This window comes from Pteropus medius, unplaced genomic scaffold, assembly GCF_902729225.1.
Source record: "Pteropus medius unplaced genomic scaffold, Ma_sr-lr_union100, whole genome shotgun sequence".
NCBI lineage: Eukaryota > Metazoa > Chordata > Mammalia > Chiroptera > Pteropodidae > Pteropus > Pteropus medius.
The window spans coordinates 7817007-7838483 of record NW_024349797.1 but is presented as its reverse complement, the minus strand read 5'-3'; the positions used below and the strand labels follow the sequence as shown (position 1 = coordinate 7838483).

The 21477-nt window shown below is 32.4% G+C and overlaps 1 protein-coding gene and 1 non-coding gene across 2 annotated transcripts in view; both read left to right on the top strand.

Moving 5' to 3' along the window:
* The window catches only part of GTF2A1 (general transcription factor IIA subunit 1), a 44709-nt gene that overhangs the window by 17519 nt on the left and 5713 nt on the right, over nt 1–21477 (top strand). The window contains exons 4-8 of the mRNA XM_039883970.1: nt 1194–1258; nt 3819–3894; nt 5078–5211; nt 6686–7006; nt 12022–12111. Of these exons, the coding sequence (XP_039739904.1) occupies nt 1194–1258; nt 3819–3894; nt 5078–5211; nt 6686–7006; nt 12022–12111 (686 nt within the window). The remainder of the gene's footprint in view (nt 1–1193; nt 1259–3818; nt 3895–5077; nt 5212–6685; nt 7007–12021; nt 12112–21477) is intronic.
* Nucleotides 496–639, top strand: LOC120620017 (small nucleolar RNA SNORA79). Its single transcript, XR_005657731.1, has one exon. It is a non-coding gene; the product is annotated as a small nucleolar RNA SNORA79 (small nucleolar RNA).

Genomic DNA, 21477 nt, shown 5'->3' with positions numbered 1-21477 from the left:
ATTCACATAACTTTTATTACAGTATAGTGTTGTAATTCTTCTATTTATTATTGTTGTTAATCTCTTACTATGCCTAATTTATAAATTAATCTTTATCATAGGTATGTACATATAGGAAAAAACATAGTATGTGTGTATGGTGTTCGGTGCTATCTATGGTTTTAGGCATCCATTGGGGATCTTCGAAAGTATCCCCTATAAGTAAGGGGATACTTATTCATATACTGCTATATTCAGTTATAAAATATCCTGGGTATTTGAGTTTTGTAAATCTTGTTATTGGAAAGGAGAATGAATGTAAATAAATTTATTTTAAGGTATCTGTTTAATTACTTGTTTGCCTCCTTCGAGAGTCTATATAGGACTTAAAATTGTTGGTGATGCACGGTAGAAATGTCTATTTGGGTTATTTTGCTATTTACATCAAATAGGACTTTCTATGTTTGCTTTTAGTCTATACCTTGCATCAAATAATTCTGTCCTTTTAATCAGTTTTGATGACTGTTCCTCCTATTGCCTTTAGGCCTGGCACTAGGATTTTAGGTCATCATAAATTAAAATTTGATTTTCTTCACTCAGAGAATATTAGGATAATGGGATTATCTGTTTATTCTCTGAAATTTGCGGAATCAAACACTTAGTTCCTTTTATGCTTAAGTAATGTTGTGATTTTCAAATTGTATTTTTAGAAAAGTTAATGGAAATAAGATTCTGACAACTGTTACATTGAGAGGAAAGGGCTGTGTAAAGAAAAACTAGTTCTAACTTTTGAGTTCACTTTTACTGGGTTAATACCTCATTTCAACAGCAGCATATGTCAATAAAACCATTAACGCTGAGTTAGTAAGCCAAGATTAATTTAGGTTAAAAAATTTCCAGTTTAAGAATGCACGGAAATGTATATGTTTAGGTGATAGGTGTCTCACTACTGTGTTTTCTCAGTTTGTCTTGAATCCTTAGGTATTGTTACTCAAATCTTTTTTTAATTGATGTTTTCCAGTATAAGGTAGATATTATTACAGCTGTTATTTACTGTAGAAATTTATAACATTCTGAGATATCAAATGATTGAGTATAATTGAATGCAGAAAATGTGGAAAGCATACAAAAACTTTTCAGCATTGTCTAGCATTCTATGATTATGAACTAGCCTCATGGTTCCTTGTTTACATGTGTGCTTGTGTTTTTAATAGCTGCAGCACCACAAGTTATTGTTCCTGATTCTAAGCTGATTCAACATATGAATGCATCAAACATGGTAAGAATCAGAACGTAGCACTTTGTTTGGTTCTACTTACTCTAACCCAAATTGTGATTATATTATTGCCCAGATATTTTGTATATTAACAAAGTTTATTTAAAGCTTGAGCAAAATGGTTCTTTTATTTGGTTTCATAAATATTGGATTTAGCAGCACATCTAAAGTTTAGGTCCATACTTAAACATTGAGGTTCATAAAATTATGTAATTTTCTGTTGAAAATAGCAAAAGGATGATGCATTGTGGGAGCTGTTTTATCCCCTGCTATTATATAGGGTTAGGGGACTTAGCAAATAATATTATGCCAAGTGTAGTTCTGTTTCAGAAGATCCATTAACTGCAAGAGGTCAGGAATGCTAAGAATTATAAACTTAAATTTTTTTAGGTAGTTCAGGATAGGTTTTAAGGTCAATTATTTAAAAAATTTTGCTGTGATTTAACCATAGCATATCCTTTTAAGTTTTACTACAATATATAAATTGCTACTTTAAAATGCATTTTAACTGGTTGCATTTATTATATGTTAGACTTTTGATATTTCTAAGACATATCCACTGAAGTTCATATGTTGTCAAGTTTTCAGATTTCACTTAGGGTATATAATATTTCTCATCAGGTGTAGTGTATTATAACAGAATTGAAAGAACCCCTTCTGATCCTTAGAAAATTTTTACCTATATCTTTAAAGTTTTTTTTTTTTTAATAAAACAATAGTTTCTAGCACTTTATCATAAATGGCTTTTATTCTGTTTAAAGTATGTAGACTATTGATGGTGTCTCAGCTCTGACATTTCATTCTTAAATTTGGCCAAATCTTTTATTTAAAGGTAAGAATCATTATTTTTAAAAAGAGCCCTTAGCTTAGTGCTAACAATGAGACTTTTTTTCAGAGATATATATATTTTTTTTAATGAAAAAGCAGTATTTTAAAAAATCACTTCTTTTTGGTGAATGGTGGGTGAGTAGTGAACCCCAAATCTCATTTGTGATTTATAAGCCAGGTAGGAAGCAGATAGATTGCTGCAATCAGTTCTTTTGCATGAAAATCACAAAATTCTGTGCCTAGTATTTCTCTCAATTTTTACTAAAAGAGAAAATTAATTTCAAGTCTAAGGCCTAGATTTCTTTTTAACCTTTACCCTAAAAAGTAAAAGTCTCACTATAGGGTATATGTTACAGTTGGTACTATTCAGATTGTTTCCTAGAGAATAATTTCTGTCATTTGATAACAGAAAGTTTGGTAAAATCACTTCTAGTAAGTTCATCTTATCTCGAAGAATTTTTGATGTGTGAGAGAGAATGTTGAATTAAAATTTTGTTTAAAAAGACTGGGGCAAAATCAGTGGTCCATCTCTTACTGATTTGTTTTGTCTCCTTGATTCATTCTTAAGAGTATGTGTATTTAACAGATCATAGGTTAAAAGTTCAATCAATAAAATGTATTAATATTTTCAGTGTTTGCTCCATGTATTTTACATGTTCTGAAACATAATCAGTATAGGCTCTTTACACAATAAAAGGTTGAGTTTTTGTTTGTGTTATTCCTGATTTAAACATATCTGTTTAAAACCGTTTTTGATTTTAAACATCTCCATGCTTTGGAAATGAACATGAGTAAAAATTATGTAATTTTATAAGGATGTGCGATAGTGATACTAGGTAGAAGGCTATTCCAAACCAGTTTTGCAAGTTCTCTTTATGAAATGATTTCTCTAATGCATTGTTTATTTTAGGGCTATTTCATAAAATACAAGAAGAAATTTTCACTAGATATTAATAGAAAATGGTTTGTGTGTGCTATATCACTCACTAAATATTTATTAATAGCTATTTGAATGCAGAGGTGTGCAGGTGATTATTGTTATGTGCTATATAGAAACTATGTCAGTTTGCTTGTAAAGGGACATATATTAATTTTATAAAATATGAGTTATAGGCAATTAGTATTTCTAAATAATCCATTTTAAAATGTAGAAATTAAAGTTTGTGACTTTTCTTAAGCTTTTAAGATATTGTATTAATAAAACTATTAATATGTTTTTACTAAGATATAATATTGTTACTTTATGGTATCTTAGAATTGCCAGATGTACTCTAAGTACAGTCTTCTGATACAAGGTTTTCTATAGAGACATTTTGATTCTAGTATAAGTTAAAATATTAAAATTTCTAAAATGAAAATAATGTACACTTGCCTCAAGTATGTTGACAATACAATAAGGATTTGGGAGTAAGGAAACAGTAGGAAAGGAAATAATGGAATGGATATTTGATATATTGTACAGCATTATTAGTGGGTGAGATTTCCTTAGAACACAGTATGCGGGGGTGGGGGCAGGGAGGAGAAGCCAATTATATTATTCTACTTAATTTAGGATAGGTGGTCTTTTATTGTACCATTTTATAAATGGAATTTAGTCTTAGAACTTTTAGTGTTAGAACTTTTCATTTTAGTATCTGCTAAATGATAAACTTCAAATACTGTTAAAATATGCCAGAAATAGACTGATAGGCACATATGTAGTTTTGATTTTCTTTTCTTTTTCTTTTTTTTCCAGAGTGCTGCTGCTACAGCTGCTACCTTGGCACTCCCTGCAGGTGTGACTCCTGTTCAACAGATATTAACAAATTCAGGTAATTGGAAACAATGGGACCATTATATATATAATTCAAAAAACTATCATCTAGCCTTTCTTTGTCTTCATTGGAAGGCAGAAAAATCTTAATATTTCTTTTACCATTTGACTTAGGTTATTAAAATAAGATTGTTTGAGGGCTATAGAACATTAAACTATAATCATTGCTGAGGATGCAACAGAGAAGGCGAGAATTGCACTTGAGCTTTTGATCTCTGAGAATTCTGTTACTGAATGAAATATGATTATATAGAAATGCTTATTTACTTAGTTTTTTGCAAAACACATTTAACCCGCCAAATAAGTTAAATTTGAGTCATATGAACTGATTCATGATATTAAACTAAATATTTAATCCTTGTAATATCTTAAGAGTAAATATATTGCATTCTATTTTACATAGTATCTCTGTGTAGACCGACAATTTACTGGGATATTTGACATATTAATGTTTGAAGAATTTGTTTACATGGGTTTTAAGTATTCTTTGTGTAATCTTAATTATATAATTTCTCATTTTGTTAATTTCTAAATTTGTGAAGAGCAAACTAGGGGCTTATCTTGTTTCATGTTTTAATAAGATGTAGTTATTCACTTTTTCATTAATTCAAGATTCTGGGCCATCTAAAACAACATATTAGAGGGATTCAATTCTACGTGTATAAGCCAGTCATACAGTTAATGTTATGTGGCAATAATAATTGGTTCAGCAAACTTTTGTTGTTTTTAAGAAATTTTGAAGCTAAGTACTACGATGCTTTGATTCAAGATTTTAATGAACTATTGTACTTCCATTTCTATAAAGCTTTAAACATGAACAGCCCCTGAAATGTCTGATCTGATGTATTGGTCTCATGATTCTTGACATGTTAGCAAGACATTTTAAGATTTTAATCAATTCTCAGAATCTGTTTTTAAATTTTTGTTGGAAAACATCTTTATAAGGATGATAAATAAGGAAAATAAAACATTTTAAGCAATATATTGAACGTGGATGGAAGTCAGAGAAGTTAAGGATTATGTTTACTGTGTATGAATGCGGCCCTTAATAAAATTCTTAGATTTCTTGTTTGATAATCTCTAGGGCCTTTAGTGATTTGATGTTAAGTATGAATTCATTTATTTTGATTGAGGTGTTAACTGCTAAAATGGTGACTTGGAATGCATACGTTTTGCTTTAGGTCAGCTTCTTCAAGTGGTCAGAGCAGCCAATGGTGCTCAGTATATCTTTCAGCCTCAGCAGTCAGTGGTTCTACAGCAGCAGGTTATACCACAAATGCAGCCTGGTGGAGTACAGGCTCCTGTTATACAACAGGTAAAAGAATCTTAAATTATGATCATCATGGCATTCTTTTTCTATGTATGTATGTATTCTCTGGTGGTTCTCTTCCCTTTTCTTATGGCTTTATCTGCGCAAAGTCTTAAACTCTTCTCCAGTGCTTCGCCCTGTCATTCTAAATTCTCCTTGTATACTTTACAGTTTAATTTATAGTCGATATGTTTGAGACTAAATTCTTATCTCTACTCATCCTTTATCATCCCCCTAACTGTGTCTATCAGTGGCACCACTCTCCATCCAGCCTCCTAAGTTAGTTATTTGTCATTCATTCAACAAGCATTTATCGTGTGGCTACATATCAGGGTTTTTTGCAAGGGACTGGGAATTTAGGAGTGAACAAGGCAGGCATGAATTAGTTTCATGATGCTTATGTATTTTCTGGAAGGGGATGTGTGGAATCCTCCCTTCCCCTTAACCTCGGATATCCAAAGTATCATGAACTCCTACCAATTCTTAATAGTTCCTTTTTTTCAGACTTCAGTTTTAACATGTTTTTAATCCCTTAATATGTTTGAAACTAGTTTTCTCAGACTCTCTTGTCATTTCCTTAGTTCATGCTTTCATAATTTCTTATTTAAAGTACTGTGATATCTTCCTCATCAATTTCCCTGCCATCCTAGTCTGACTGCTACTTTATATTTGTAGTCATTTTTCTAAAAATCTTAAAATCTTTTAATGACTTCCTGTTGCCTATTGAAAGAAGTTCAAACTCCTCAGCATGATTTGTAAGATATTTTTTTGGATTTTTTTTTGGAGGAGGCGGGGAGGAGATCTCTTTAGGTTTATTTTTTGCCCTACTTTCAGTTGTTGTCTGCTTCAGCTGCTGTTTAGATCAGAGTTAACAAATCACCTACTTGTGTGCTTGGTATTACTATGAGGACGTTGGTATTTAGGCACTTTAAAAAGGATACATATAAACACATAATGTCAGTATAATAGTATAATGGTAGAGGAAAAATCAGAGGAGCATTAATCCAGCCTATTTACAGCTTTCTAAATTTTGTCCTGCTGTTACTTCTGGATTTCACTTGATGTTACTCTATTTAGAATCCACCTTTGGCATTTTTTTCTAGCAACTCCCTTCACTCCTCCAAAATGAACAAACCAAACAGAAAGACCTTGGCTATCTCCCAAAGCACAAATAGACACTCAAGTATTACCTACTGGAAGGCTCCCCGATCATGCCTTGTTCCCCAAGCTGACTTTAGTACTTTGTCCTGTGTTCTAATAACACTACATCATACTTCTGTTATACTTTCTATACCTTTTTGAGTTGTTATTGCTTTGTTTATTGCACTGCTAATCTGTAAGCTTCTTAAGGAAAATACTAAAGTATTATTTTTGCATTCCTTGAACCTAATGACAAGTAATTGACACTGGTCCCTGGTGCCAAAAGGTTGGGGACCACTGCTTTAGCTAATTCCTAATATTTGGTTTTCTTTCGTCTTAGGTACTGGCCCCTCTTCCTGGAGGGATTTCACCACAGACAGGTGTTATTATCCAGCCTCAGCAAATCTTATTTACAGGAAATAAGACTCAAGTTATACCTACAACAGTGGCGGCACCTACACCAGCACAAGGACAGATAACTGCAACTGGCCAGCAGCAACCTCAGGCCCAGCCTGCTCAACAGCAGGCTCCATTGGTGTTACAAGTTGATGGAACTGGGGATACATCATCTGAAGAAGATGAAGATGAAGAAGAAGACTATGATGATGATGAAGAGGAAGACAAAGAGAAAGATGGAGCTGAAGATGGTCAGGTAGAAGAAGTAAGTTTCTAGTAAACGAGTAGGAATGAGAAGCTATTCAGTCTTTTCTTTTTTAACTTAGTGCCAAACTTGAATTATGTCCTTTTTTTTCAGAGGCTCTTAGGGTGCTATACAACATAGGATTTTAAATAAAAAGTTCTAACTTAATAAGGTTTTTAGATTGTTATAAAATATCATTTCATATAGCTGTTAATGAAAAATGAATGTATACCAAATTAAGTTGTATTTATAAAGGTGATAGTGATAGTGCAAGTTATTCTAGTTCTTTGGCTTATGCATTCATGATGTGGCTTAAACACAAGATGTTGGTAGAATATATAGATGTGATTAGTCTTTTGCTTCTGTAATTAAAACGAGATAGTAACATTTGAGAAGAGAGGAAACATGAGAAAAAAGCTAAATGTGACAGATTTTTCCAAAACCTTCTTTTTGGTCCATATTCCAAACCATTTCCTTTGATAACCTTATCTGCTCTTAGTGTCAATCTTAGTTTAACAAACCATCCTTTCTTTCTCGTTTTTAGTTATATATTAGAAGCATATAAATACATTTTTGTTTTTCTCAGTGTTCCAGCTTAGTTACTTGTGATCAAGATGATATTTGGCTTACCACAATTTTCATTAATTGCCTTCTGCAACCTAAGATGTAATCTTCTAAATTATCTAAGTAATGTTTTTAAAAAATATTGTTTTTATTAAATATTGACTAGATACAAATGAATAAAAAACTCTTTAAGATATAAACACCCTGGTGTCTACATCTAGTTAAAAAAATAAATCCCATTGCTTAAAGTCCCCTGGGTGCCTCTCCCCAATCCCTGTCTTCCTTTTACCATCAGAGTAACCATGCTCATGAATTTTGTGTTTATTATTAATTGGCCTTATATTTTACCATAGGTATTATCTTTGTAAAGAGTATATTGTTTAGTTTTGCATACCTATTTATGACATAAAATAATTAATAATGATTATTAATTTTCCTGAGGTTCATCTAAGTTATTTGCATATACCTATAATTATTTTCACTGTTCAGTTTATCGTAATTTATCTATTTTTTTGATACGATGGGCATTAGGGTTGTGTCTGCTTGTTTACTGTTACAGTTATAAAATATTCTGGTATGTGTCATCTAGGGACACATATACAAGAGTTTCTCTAGGTATTATAATAAACACTGAACTGCTGGATCCTGAGGCATGCACACCTTCAAATTTACAATCAAATGCAAAATTGTTGTGTGAATAACACTCTTACCATTCAATATGTAATGGTGCAGATGTCTACACCTTTCACCATACTTGATATTGTCAGGTTTCTTAATTTTTGCCAGTCTGGTAGGTAGAAAATGGTATTTCATTTGGTTTTAATTTGCATTTTCTTCATTACTGTTGAGGTATATAGCCTCTTTGATTCTCTCATATGTTCTCTGCTGATAATCAAATAAGATATGAAAAATGACAGTTTTTCTTGACTTGCTGGCTAAGCCATCCAGAACAATATTTATTAGAAATGGTGAGAGCAGGCACCCTTGTCTTAATCTTAAAAGGAATCCTTTCGATGGTTCACTAGTAATTGTGCTGACTGTAGGATTTTTATGGATATCCTTTATCACGTTAAGGAAGCTCCCTTTTATTCAAATTAAGAGCTTTGCTTTGTTTTTAAACTGTAAATGAGTGTTAAATTTTATTAAATACTTTTCCTACAACTATTAGATAATCGTGATTTATTTATAATCTGCTATTTATGGTGAATTACATTAATTGGTTTTCTGTTTATAAAACCAATTTTGTATTCATGGGATAGCACAACTTGATCATTATATATTACTCTTTTTATGAATTTCTGAATTCCCTTTGTTCAGGATTTTTGCATGAATATTCATGAATGATACTATCTCATTTTCTGTTCCTATGCTCTTATCAGGTTTTCAGGTTTATTTATGGTAGACTTATACAGTGAATTGGGGAGTGTTCCCTCACCTTGGATTTTTTTTTTTTTTAAGATCATAATTAATTCTTCTGTGAATATTTGTTAAAATATGCTGCTAAAAACATCTGGTCCTAGTAATCTTTACTCTGTTCAAGTGTTTTGTTTCTTTTTGAGACAGGTAAGATACTGTGGGGTCAGTTCCAGACCACCACAAAAAAGTGAGTCCTAATGTTTTTGCTGGTGGAGGTTCTTGCCTTCAGTTTGTAAAAAATGTAACATCTGTGAAACACAGTGAAGCAAAGCATAATAAAACAAGATATGCCTGTATTTCTCTAAAAATATAATATCTAAATTTTAAAATTTGATTAGCATAAAGTTAATGATCATGCTATCTTTTTGCTGTCAGAATCATTCGTAGTTTTTTATTTTCTCATTCCTAATATTATTTGTGCCTTCTTGCTCTTTTTCCTTGTTCAGTGTTGGAATGTGTTCTCTGCAGTTGTACTGTCATTTCTATATGTCTATTAGATTTAGATTGTCAGTAGTTTTCTTTGGATATTCTATCTACCCTTACTGATATTTTTTGTGTGCTTGCTCCATCACTGATTACTGAGTAAGATGTGTTCAAACCTCCTACTATCATGTTACATTTGTTTTTCTGTCATTTTTGCTTTTATATTTTGAGTGTCAAAATGGTGCATATAAGCTTAAAATTGTATTTTCTCACAGAATTGAACCATTTATGACTACGTAATATCCTGCTTTATCTCTAGTAGTGTTTTGTTTGTTTGTTTTGCCATAAAATCTGTTTTAATAGAGCCATACCAGCGTTGTTTCTCTTAGAATTTGCCTGGTATAGCTCTTTCATTCTTTCACTTTAAAATGTTCTGTATCCTTAAGCTTCAGATGTCTTTTTTTTAATGGAATGCTGCTCTGTATGATGTTGTATTACAAAGTTTTTACATGGTCCAAAGGCATTCAGTAAGGAAAGAATAGTCTTTCCAACAAATAGTGTTTGGACAACTGACTATATGTATGCAGAAGAATGAAATTGGACCCCTACTTCACACCATATACAAAAATTAAAAACAGATAACACACCTAAGTGTAACGTTAAAACTACAAAACTGTTAGAAGAAAACATAGGGCAAAAGCTTCATGATATTGGATTTGGCAGTAGTTTTTTTAGATATGACACCAAAAGCACAAGCAGTCAAAGCAAACATAAAGTGGACTTAATAGATTAAAACTGTTGTGTAGTAAACGACAGTATAAAAACAGCTAAAAGACAATCTACAAAATAGGAGGAAATATTTGCAAATCAAATGTCTGATACGGGATTAATATCCAGAATATGTTGAGAACTCTTAAAACTCAGCAGCAACAGAAAAATTTTATTTCAAAAATGGGATAAGACTTAATAGACATTTTTCCAAAGAAGATATACAGATAGCCAACAAACACATGAAAAGATGTTCGCATCTTTGTTCATTTAGAGAAATGCAAATGAAAACCACAAAGAGATACCATTTCACATTGGAGTGGCTGTAATAAAAAAAAGAAAATGTTGGTGAGGATGTGGAGAAATTAGAACTCTTGTGTATTGCTAGTAGAAGTGTAAAATGGTGTAGCTGTTGTGGAAAATGGTTTGCTGATTCCTTAAAAAGTTAAGCATGGAATTACCCATGCACTCTTGCAGTTTCACTCCTAAATAATATGTATAAGGTGATTGAAACAGGTGTCAAACAAAAGCTTGTAAATAAATGTTTATAACAGCACAGTTCACAAAATCCAAAAGATGTAAGCAACCCAAATGCCCATCAACTGATGGATGGACAAATAAAATTTGGTATGTCCATACAATGGAATATTATTTAGCCACGAAAAGGAAAAAAGTACTGGTGTATGCTACAACATGGATGAATCTCAAACATGCTAATGCTACATTAAAGAAGCCAGATCACATATTGTGTATGTATATTGTCTAATTCCATTTTATGAAATGTCTACAATATATAGAGACAGAAAGCAGATTAATAGCTACTAGGGATGAAGAGAGGTGGGAACGGAAAAGTGTCCGTTTAATGGTAAAGGTGATTGATTATTCTGGAATTAGATTAGTGGTGGTGATTGAATACATTATGAAGTGTGACTGAATTATACACTTTAAAATGCTGAATTTTATGTTATGTGAATTTTATCTCCAATTTTTAAAATATTTACATTGATGGTAATCTATTTTAAATATAAATTTGAAATTAATATAAATATACATGTGTGAGTAGGTACAGGCATAGACTTAATATCTTGTTTGTTTTCCTTTCCATTTTTATTTTCCATATTTTCTTCATTAATCAGAAGTATGAGTGATATCTTTTGCCACAACTGAGGTCCAGTTTAACATAGTTGATCATTTTATGCTCTACTTAGACCTTGATCTTTAATTGTTTTTGGTACTGAGACTACTAAGTCTGTTTCATCTCTGCCCCAGCACAAGCATGCTTTTAATCTGAATAGCTTAATCATACTCTAAGCCTCCATAATCACCATCACAATGGTAGACATGCTAATTTATATTTAGAGTCCTAGTCCCTAATGTAAAGACAAGTTAGACTGTTAGCCTATGATATATAGCTTTTTTTCCCCTCCAATTTCACTGTTGTTTCCCTTTTTACACTACAGGTGGTGCATAGGGCCATTATCTTATTAAACCCTCATATTTTCAAACCTAAGGAAGAATAAATAAGATCCATGTCTAGTCTGGTCATCCTAAACAGTTATTACAGAGCATTATCTTCTTTGCTATTCTGAAAGAATAAAGGAAATAAAGTTAAACATCATTTCAGACTTTGAAGTTATAGCTTAACTATTGTAATTGTTTTTAATTTCTTGCCGGGATTTCAGTAACATTGGCTAAGTCTTAAATGAAGCCAATTAACAACATGTTCGTGGTATACATGGTGTGCATTTCTCTGTCTTGGTTCTCAAAGAACATCAAGGCCATTGTATTTCTTTTCACTGAATATTAGAAGGGCCTTTTTCTAGTAATACATGAAATATAAACAAACTCTCCCTTTTTATTTTTAGGAGCCCCTCAATAGTGAAGATGATGTGAGTGATGAGGAAGGACAGGAACTCTTTGATACAGAAAATGTTGTTGTATGCCAATATGATAAGGTAAGGATTTTATCATCGGATTACTGACATTTTTTTCCATTATAATTTCTTCCCTAAATCATCCTTTCTGCAACGTTCAAACATTTGGGTAGCCAATTGATGCCTCTTGTATACAGTATAAACAATATGAATGAAAACATTGTTATAGTTTTGTAGATTATTTTAGTAGAATGACAAATTAACTTGTGTAGCTTTACATTTGAGAAATAAGTTATGAATGAAATCATGAGGAGAGTTATTAAGTCCCAACTTGTTAACATGGTAAACAAAGCCACTTTGAGTTGTCCTTTATCATCAATAACTCAGTGGGATTATCCTGTCTTTCATTTATCCTCAACGACCTCAAAGCTAAAAGGCTTTAATTGAATCTCTGCAACTTTTTTTATTACTAAGGCGAGAACTAGGGCAATAAACAGGACTGATAACTAAACAAACATGTTTTTACTGAAAATTATTTAAAAAATTATTTAACTTTGCTGTACTTTGATAGTATTATGGAATTTTTAAACTAGATTCTGTGAGACTTAGCTCTTGACTCCTTGTTTTCTTAATTCTTAAAAAGGATGCTACTTTCCAAGTACTTTTGTTAAGAGTTTTTGGCATTGTTGAGATTTTTGTTTATCGAAACAGTTTGGAATAAAATTCGTTTTCTGACTGAAATCATTAAATTTGTAATAAATCTACAAATTATATTGTATTTATAATTTAATTTCAGCAGAGGCCTTTACCACATACTGAAAACTGTAACAGAAGCAATTGGGTTTTGTTTATAAGTACAGTTTATTCAGTAAACAGATATTTATTACGTGCCTGAATGAGCCAGACACTGGAGCATTAGTCATGATCATACAAAATTTGTGTCCTGCATGCATTTCCTTCACACATGATAAAAATCTTAAATTTGTGTTGCTTTTATAGAAATAAATATCATAAATAACCATGCTTATTGCAAACAGATCTTTGAAAAATGTCAAGACAGTTTTCCTAATGAAAAGATAAAGTCAAGCCAGTTAAATGCCAGTGAAATTATAGAATAGACTCATTGAGGTCATTGATTCAGAGTTATGAGAGTATCCACTATTGTACATTAGGACTTCTGGGTGAATGTTCTTAATACCCTATACCAGGCACATTATAATAAATGTAATTTCTTGTTTCATATATAGGAGAAAAAGATTGAGGTCAAAACAAGAGATACCAATAAACCTTTATTGTCAGGAAGTCTCGAGGGATTCTCTTGCAACCAAATTATCCAGAATACAATTTCTTGATAACAAGATGTCAGATTAATCAGGCAAGAGAGGACTTTCACTTTAGCTTGACTGAAGAATATGCTTCTCATTATTTTCATATTCTAAGAGAATGAGTATATTCTCCTTTGGTAAAAATTATACACATAATATTTTAAATATTCAAATTGGCTTGGTTTGTTCCCAGAGATGTTACTTTAATGTGTTAAAGTAAGAAACTGAAAATAGCTTTAAATAGTGTATTGGATAATAAACAATTTTAAAGTTTGCAGAGATCTAATTTTTAGAATTAAATGAGTTCTAGAGATTAGGGGGTTAGGGACTTCATGCTTTAGTCAACAGTAAAGAATGGTAGTGTTCTATCACTGGCTAAAATAGGGTTGGATGTGGTTTGAGCCCACTTAAATTTTAGGATTTTATTTTTGAAGCCTACTGATGAATTTCAATAATGAGTCAATACTAGGAGTGATCATAGAAAGAATAATGAAGTTTGTGTTGCCAGTCAAATCAGAATCTTAGTTCAACCTAATAATGAAGCAGAGTTCTCCCTTAAGTATGGGCAGGTAAATACTTGATGGCATCAGATATAGAGGCTTCAGCCTTATTTAATAGGTAATTTTACTTAATGTGTTTGTCGCTAGGAAATTTTAGAAGGTCTTTTTCCTGGCATTCAGGACACTGCTCCATGAAGGGTTTAGGGCCAGTAATTGTTTTTCAAGTTGTATTTTGTGATTTTATTCTAATGAAAATATTTACCATTTATTATCCAGTAGTACTTCAGTGCTGAGTATATGTAATAAATGATCCATGAAATTTCTACATTTTCTTTTTGCAAGCTGTCTTACAGCAGAATGCAATCAATTTCTTTATTCGTTCATGGAATTACTTTTTCTTGACTACTAATCACTTTTTTGTTTATATACTGCCATTGTCTCTCAGGTTACAGCCACCTGGTTCATGCTGGAAATAAATCTGTATACCTATTTGTAGGATAGTTAATACTTTCTTTACAGGGTATCAAAGAAAAGAGGAGATAGAGATCTTTCCATATAATTTCATACAACAAATACTTATTGTCTACGATGCTCCCGGGCACTGTTCTGAGATCTTGAGGTACCCTAGTGAACAAAATCAAACAATCCTTGCCATTGGGAAACTTACTCTAGTCAAGGGATACTGATGCTAAAACATAAATAAATTAATTTATATGGCATGGAAGCTGATAATCGGTATGGAAAAATATAGAGTTGGAAAGAGGATAGATTACAGTTTTAAATTAGGGCGATCATGTTAGATCTTTTGAGAAGATGACATTTGAACAGAGACTTAAAGACGGTCTTTAAGTCTTGGGTATTAGGAGCAGCAAGGGGGCCAGTGTGGGTGGACTGGGGGTGGGTGGACGTGGGGGAGTAGTATAGTAGGGTAAGTCAGAGGTAAGTAGAGGCAAAGCGTGTGAGACTTTGTGAGGACATAGGTTCTTATTCTGAATGTATTCGGAAGCTTTTGGAGGGTTTCAGATAGACAGATGTGATATCGCTGACATTTTAATTTTAAAAGGGTTACTTTTCCTTCTTTGTTGATTGAGGTCAGAGTGTGTGGAGGAAGCAAAGGTTGAAACAAGGAGCCCTAATAGAAGGATATTGTAATCCAAGTGAGAGAGACTGGTAACTCAGGCTAGTGTGATAGTACTGGAAATGGTGAAAAGTGGTTGGATGTTGGTATGTTTCAAAGGAAGAATCAACAGGAATTTCTGACTCTAGTTGGACGTATGATAGAAAAAAAGAGGAATCAAGAATGATTCCAAGATTTTTCGATGAGAAACTGGAAGGAAGAATGACGGTGCCATTAGATCAAATGGGAAAGGCTGCAGATGGAGCAGGTTTTGGAGATGAGAGTGATCAGCTTTGGACATGTTAAGTTTGGAAAGTCTGTTAGACCTTCAAATCATCCATCTTAAGATGTTGGATTTAATATCTACATAGAGTATTTAGGCCAGACGTATAAGATCAGTTAATGCAAGAGTCTGCCTCGACTACTGTTTTAATTTTTTTGTGCCCTATTTTGTTTTAATAGGTAAGAAATTTTTAATAAATGCTAAATGTAGACATAGCTTTAAGTCAGTGATTTAGAGGAAGAATGTGAGAGTGCTTTTCAAATATATGAAGAGTTGTTTGATTTTTTAAAAAAATTAAATCCCAAAAAGCAAAGGTAGGATCAATAAGTAGAAGTTTGGAGGAAGCAGATTTCAGTAAATGGGAAAGGTATGAAGACTTATAAGAGAGCTGTCCCAGAAAGGAATAACTTAATTTGCAATTCTTTACCGCCTACTTCTAATTATATTCAGACAGCACTGACAGACATTGAACAGTGATTTGTTGAGAACATGCCATGGAAAATGTTTGCACTGGGAGCTTAGACCATGGAATTTTTGGAATGGGACCTAAGAAAATATCTGTACATAGTGAGAATTTCTGCATTGTTACATAAATTAGCCTAATTTAATAAACAATAGACCAGGACTCAAGAATCATCTTTGTCATTTAATGGCACTTTGCCCTTGGTCAAGTCATTGAACTCTTCTCCAGGCTATAATCTCTTCTTTTGAAATGAAATTCTGAACTACTTGATTTGAGGTCCTTCGGATTGATCAGAAAAGAGGGAGGACCTTGGGTTCTTCTTTGAAGAGGATGTGGAGTTTGAACTGAACATTGAATAATGAGTGAGACTTACTGAGAGAGGGAAGAAACGATCATTTAAGTTGATTAAATACACGCTTAATCCATGGAATTGTAAACAAGTAAAAACTATAAATGAAGGCAATTATGGGACTGTACAGGGCGGCCCAGTTTGAACTCTACTCTTCTCTCTTTGTCTTAACAGTAGATGTACACAGTTTTTGAAATCTGCAGTAAGTGACTGGATGATTAGCATTCCTTTAGGCGTACCTTTCAAATGCCACTATATATTTAAGTCTTGAGAAAACTAAACTATAAGGAGTTTTATTTTGGTAGAAGAAATCAGTCCACTCTTGCATATACTTAGAAATAATGCTAGAAATGTCTTTGGGAGTGCCGTTGAGAATTGATTAGTAGAAAAGAGCACTTTTAGCTGATGAGATTAGGGAAAGCTTTGTGGAGGACAGTATTTTGAGATGCATCTTGGAATAAGAATTGAATTTGTAAAAATGCAAGCAAGGGATGATAATTACTTTGATTGAAATATTGTCTTTGAGTAATGTGAAGGTAGGATATAAGATTGGAAAGGTGTGTTATTATTAGGTCATTTAAAAATAGAAATAGTCAAGCAGAGGTGATTGGATGAAATTGTGCTTCTGGCAGCAATGTTTATAAGATGATTGAAAGGAAGGGGAGATAATAAATCAGAAGACAAGAGGCTGTTGATGTAGTAACTAGATTATTTGGTGGCCTTTATGAAAACAGTTGCCAGGTATCCTGGAGATGAAGTAGAATTAGAGATTAAAATACTAATATTTGTATGAATACTGTGAGGCTACAGTATTAGAATGGTCTACAGTGTGGAAGTTGTCACTATTTATGAGGAAGAGAAAGGTTGTACATGATAACCAACATTGAGGAAAGATACTGTCTTGATGGTCAGTAGATAAGAGGAATGAAGAAAATCCTACGGCTAAGTAAGTGGTATAGACATAAAAGGAGTTGGAAAAGGCAGAACTGATCTAGAGAGAGAACAGGGAGAACAAAGGGTATTCTTATTTTAAATGTTTGCCAGTATAAAATTGCCTATGAAAAAGACACATGTATATGCAGACCTGGTAGAGATATTTTACAGAGAAATAATAACTGCTTTAATGAACATAAGTACTCAGAGCTCTAAAAGATACCAATTATAGATTTATTAAAAAACAAACAAACTTAACCTAGTAATTTTTTTTAGGGAGATTGAATTAGTAATTAGAAATTTCCCAACAAACAGAAGTCCAGGACCAGGCCGCTTCACTGGTGAATTCTACTGAACATTCAAAGAGGAGTTAATACCTATCTTTCTCAAAGTCTAAAAAAAAAAAACAAACAAAAAAACCCCCAAAAAACCAGAAGGGAACACTTCTAAACTCTTTTAACAAATTAAACTTCATTTAAAAAAAAAAAAAAAAAAAAAGTTTGTCCAAGCACAATGATATGAACTAGAAATCAATTACAAGAAGAAAGCTAGAAAAATCACAGATATTTGGAGATTAAACATGTTACTGAACAACCAGTGGGTCAGAGGAAATCTAAAGAGAAATCCAAAAGACCTTGAAACAAATGAAAATGAAATACAACATACCAGAATTTATGGAACGTAGTGGAAGCGTCCTAAGAGAAATTCATAAAGGTAAATGACTATATCAAGAAATAAAATCTCGGATAAACAACCTAATTTTATTCTCCAGGAAGTAAAAAATGAAGAACAAACAAAGCCCAAAGTTAGTAGAAGGAAGGAAATAAAGATCAGAGCAGAAATAAATAAAATATATTCTGAAAAGATAATAGAAAAGATCAGTAAAACTAAGAGCTGGTTCTTTGAAAAGATAATGTTGCTAAAAGTTTAGTTAGACTCACTAGGAAAAGAGAGGAGACGCACATAAAATCAAATATTACAACTGATACCACAGAAATGTAAAAGATGATAAGACCACTATGAACAATTATGTGCCAACATAATAGAAATCTAGAAGGAAATTAAATTCCTTGAAACACAGCTTTTCAAAACTAAACTATGAAGAAATAGAAAATCTGAACAGACTGATCTCCTTAGAGATTGAATCAGTAATTAGAAATTTCCCAACAAACAAAAGTCCAGGACCAGGCAGCTTCACTGGTGAATTCTACCAAACATTCAAAGAGGAGGTAATACTAATCTTTCTCAAAGTCTTCAAAAAAAACAACAGGAGGGAACACTTCTAAACTCTTTTAACAAGGCCAGCATTCCTCTGATAGCAAAACCAGACAAGGACAGTACAAGAAAAGAAAATTACATGCCAATATCCCTGGTGAACATAGATGCAAAAATCCTCAACAAAATATTAACAAGCTGAAATTCCATAGTACACTTAAAAGGATCATATACCATGACCATGTGGGATTTATTCTAGGGATGCAAGGATGGTTCAGCATTCACAAATAAGTCAATGTAATATATTTAAAAAATGAAGAATGAAGGTCATCTGATCATCTCAATAGATGCAGAAAAAGCATTTGACAAAATTCAGTGTTCATTTATGATTAAAAACTCTCAACAAATTGAGTGTAGAGGAAACATATACCTCAACATAATAAAGGACATATATGACAAGCCCACAGCAAATATACTCCGTGGTGAAAAGCTGAAAGTTTTTGTGGTAAATAGGAACAAGATAAGGATGCCTGCTTGCTGTCGCCACTTTTATTCAACATAGAATTGGAATTTCTAGCAGGAGCAATTGGGGAAGAAAAAGAAATAATCATCCAAATTAGGAAGAAATAAAACTGTCACTATGTGCATATTACATGATATTAAATGTAGAAAACCCTAAAGACTTGAGCAAAAAACAGAACTAAAGAAATCAGTAAAGTCGCAAGATACAAAATCAATATACAAAAATCTGTTGTATTTCTATACATTAATAACTATCAGAAAAGAGAATTAAGAAAAACAGCCCCATTTACAGTTGCGTCAAAAAGGATAAAATATCCAAGAGTAAATTTAACTAAGGAGGTGAAAGACCTGTACAATGAAAACTATAAAGATGTTGATGAAAGAAATTGAAGACACAAATAATAAATGGAAAGATATTTCATACTCGTGGATTGGAAGAATTAATATTGGTGAAATGTCCATACTACCAAATCTACAGATTCAGTGCAGTTTCTATCAAAACTTCAGTGACATTTTCCACAGATACAGAACAGTCCTAAAATTTATATGGAACCACAAAAGACTCCAAATAGCCGAAGCACTTTCTTTTTTTACATTATTTAAAAATTTTATTAAATTTATTGGGGCAACAATGGTTAATAAAACTATGTAGGGTTCAAGTATACAATTCTATAATATATCAGCTGTATATTGCATTGTGTTCACTATTCAAAGTCAAAATGTCGTTACATATTTGACTCCTCTTACCGCCTTTCTCTCTGGAAACCACCATATTATCGTCTGTGTCTATGCGTTCTTGTTTGTTCATTTGTTACTTTCACATGAGTGAAATACGGTTCTTGACTTTTCTGTCTGACTGATTTTGCTTAGCATGATTAGTAATATAGTTAATTTAATTATGTTGATTCTTCCAATCTTTCCATTTTTTTTGTGTCTTTAGTTTCCCTTAATAAATTCTTGTAGTTTTTAATGTATAGGTCCTTCACATCCTTTCTTAAGTTTATTCCTAGGTATTTTATTCTTTTTATTGCAATTGCAAAACGAATTGTTTTTTTCTTTCTCTGAAATTTTATTGATAGTATATAGGAACACAATGGAGTTTTCTACATTTATTTTGTATTCTGCAACTTTACTGTCTTTGTTTATGGTTTGTAATAGTTTTTTGTGTAGAGTATTTAGAGTTTTCTATATAGAGAGTCATGCCATCTGTAAAAAGTGACAATTTTACTAATACATTCCCAGTTTGGATGCCTTTGATTTTTTTCCTCTTTCCTGATTGCTCTGGCTAGGACTTCAATACTGTGTTGAATAACAGTGGTGAGAGTGGGCATCTTTGTCCTGTTCTTGATCTTAGAGGAAAAGCTTTTAATTTTTTACTATTGAGTATCTTAGTTGAGGATTTGCCATATATATACTTTATTATGTTGAAGTACTTTTTTTCTATACCCATTTTATTGAGTGTTTTAATCATAAATGGATGTTGTGTCTTGTCAAATGCTTTTTCTGCATTTGTTGATAAGATCATATGATTTTTATCCTTTATTTTGTTAATGTGGTGTATCACATTGCTTTGTGTGTGTTGAACCACACACGCTTGTGTGTGGAATAAACCTTACTAAATCATGATATATTATCTTTTTAATGTATTGTTGTATTTGATTTGTTAGTATTTTGTTCAGGATTTCGCATCTGTATTTATCAGACATATTGGTCTGTAGTTATCTTTTTTTGTGTTGTCCTGGCCAGAAAACAAAAGCTAAAATGGTTGTAGGAGATCCTTATGCATCAGTAATGAGCCTAAATGTAAATGAGCTGAATTAACCAATAAAAAGGCATAGAGTAGAGGATTGGATCAAAAACTAAAACCCAACCATACACTGCCTTCAAGAGACACATCTCAGCTGCAAAGACAAATATAGGGTAGAAAATGATACTCCAAGCAAATGGCATTCAGAGAAAAGTGGGTATAGCTGTACTTATATCTGACAAAATAGATTTCAAGATAAAAAAGGTAACAAGAGCCAAAGACGGGCATTTATAATGTGTTGAAGACAACATAACACTAATCAGTATATATACACTCAATCAGGGAGCACCAGAATATATAAAGCAGCTACTAACAGAACTAAATGGAGAAACTTGACAAAAACACAATTGCAGTAGGAGAACTAAATACCCCATTGACAGCTCTGGGTAGATCAAACAGAAAATCAATAAAGAAATATCGGCCTTAAATGACATGTTAGACCAAATGAACGTAATTGACATTTACAGAGCTTTTCATCCCAGAACACCATATTCTATATTTCTTCTCCAGTGCACATAGGACACTTTCAAGGATAGACTGTATGTTGGGACACAAAACTAGCCTCAACGAATTTAAGAAAATTGAAATCATACTAAGTGTATTCTCTGAGCACAGTGCTTTGAAATTAAAAATCAGCTGCAAAAAGAAAGTGAGAAACCCCACAAATATGTAGGGATTAAGCAACATGCTACTAAAGAACAACAGGGTCAAAGGAGAAATAAAAGGAGAGAGCAAGAGATACATAGAGACAAATGAGAATGACAATATGACATTTCAAAACTTTTGGGATTCAGCAGAAGCAGTATTAACAGGGAAATCTATATGACTACAGGCCTATCTCAAGAAACCAGAATGGTCCCAAATAACCTAAAGTTACATCTTAACTAGAAAAAGAACAAATGAAGGCTAAAGCAGTCTGGAGAAAGAAAAACA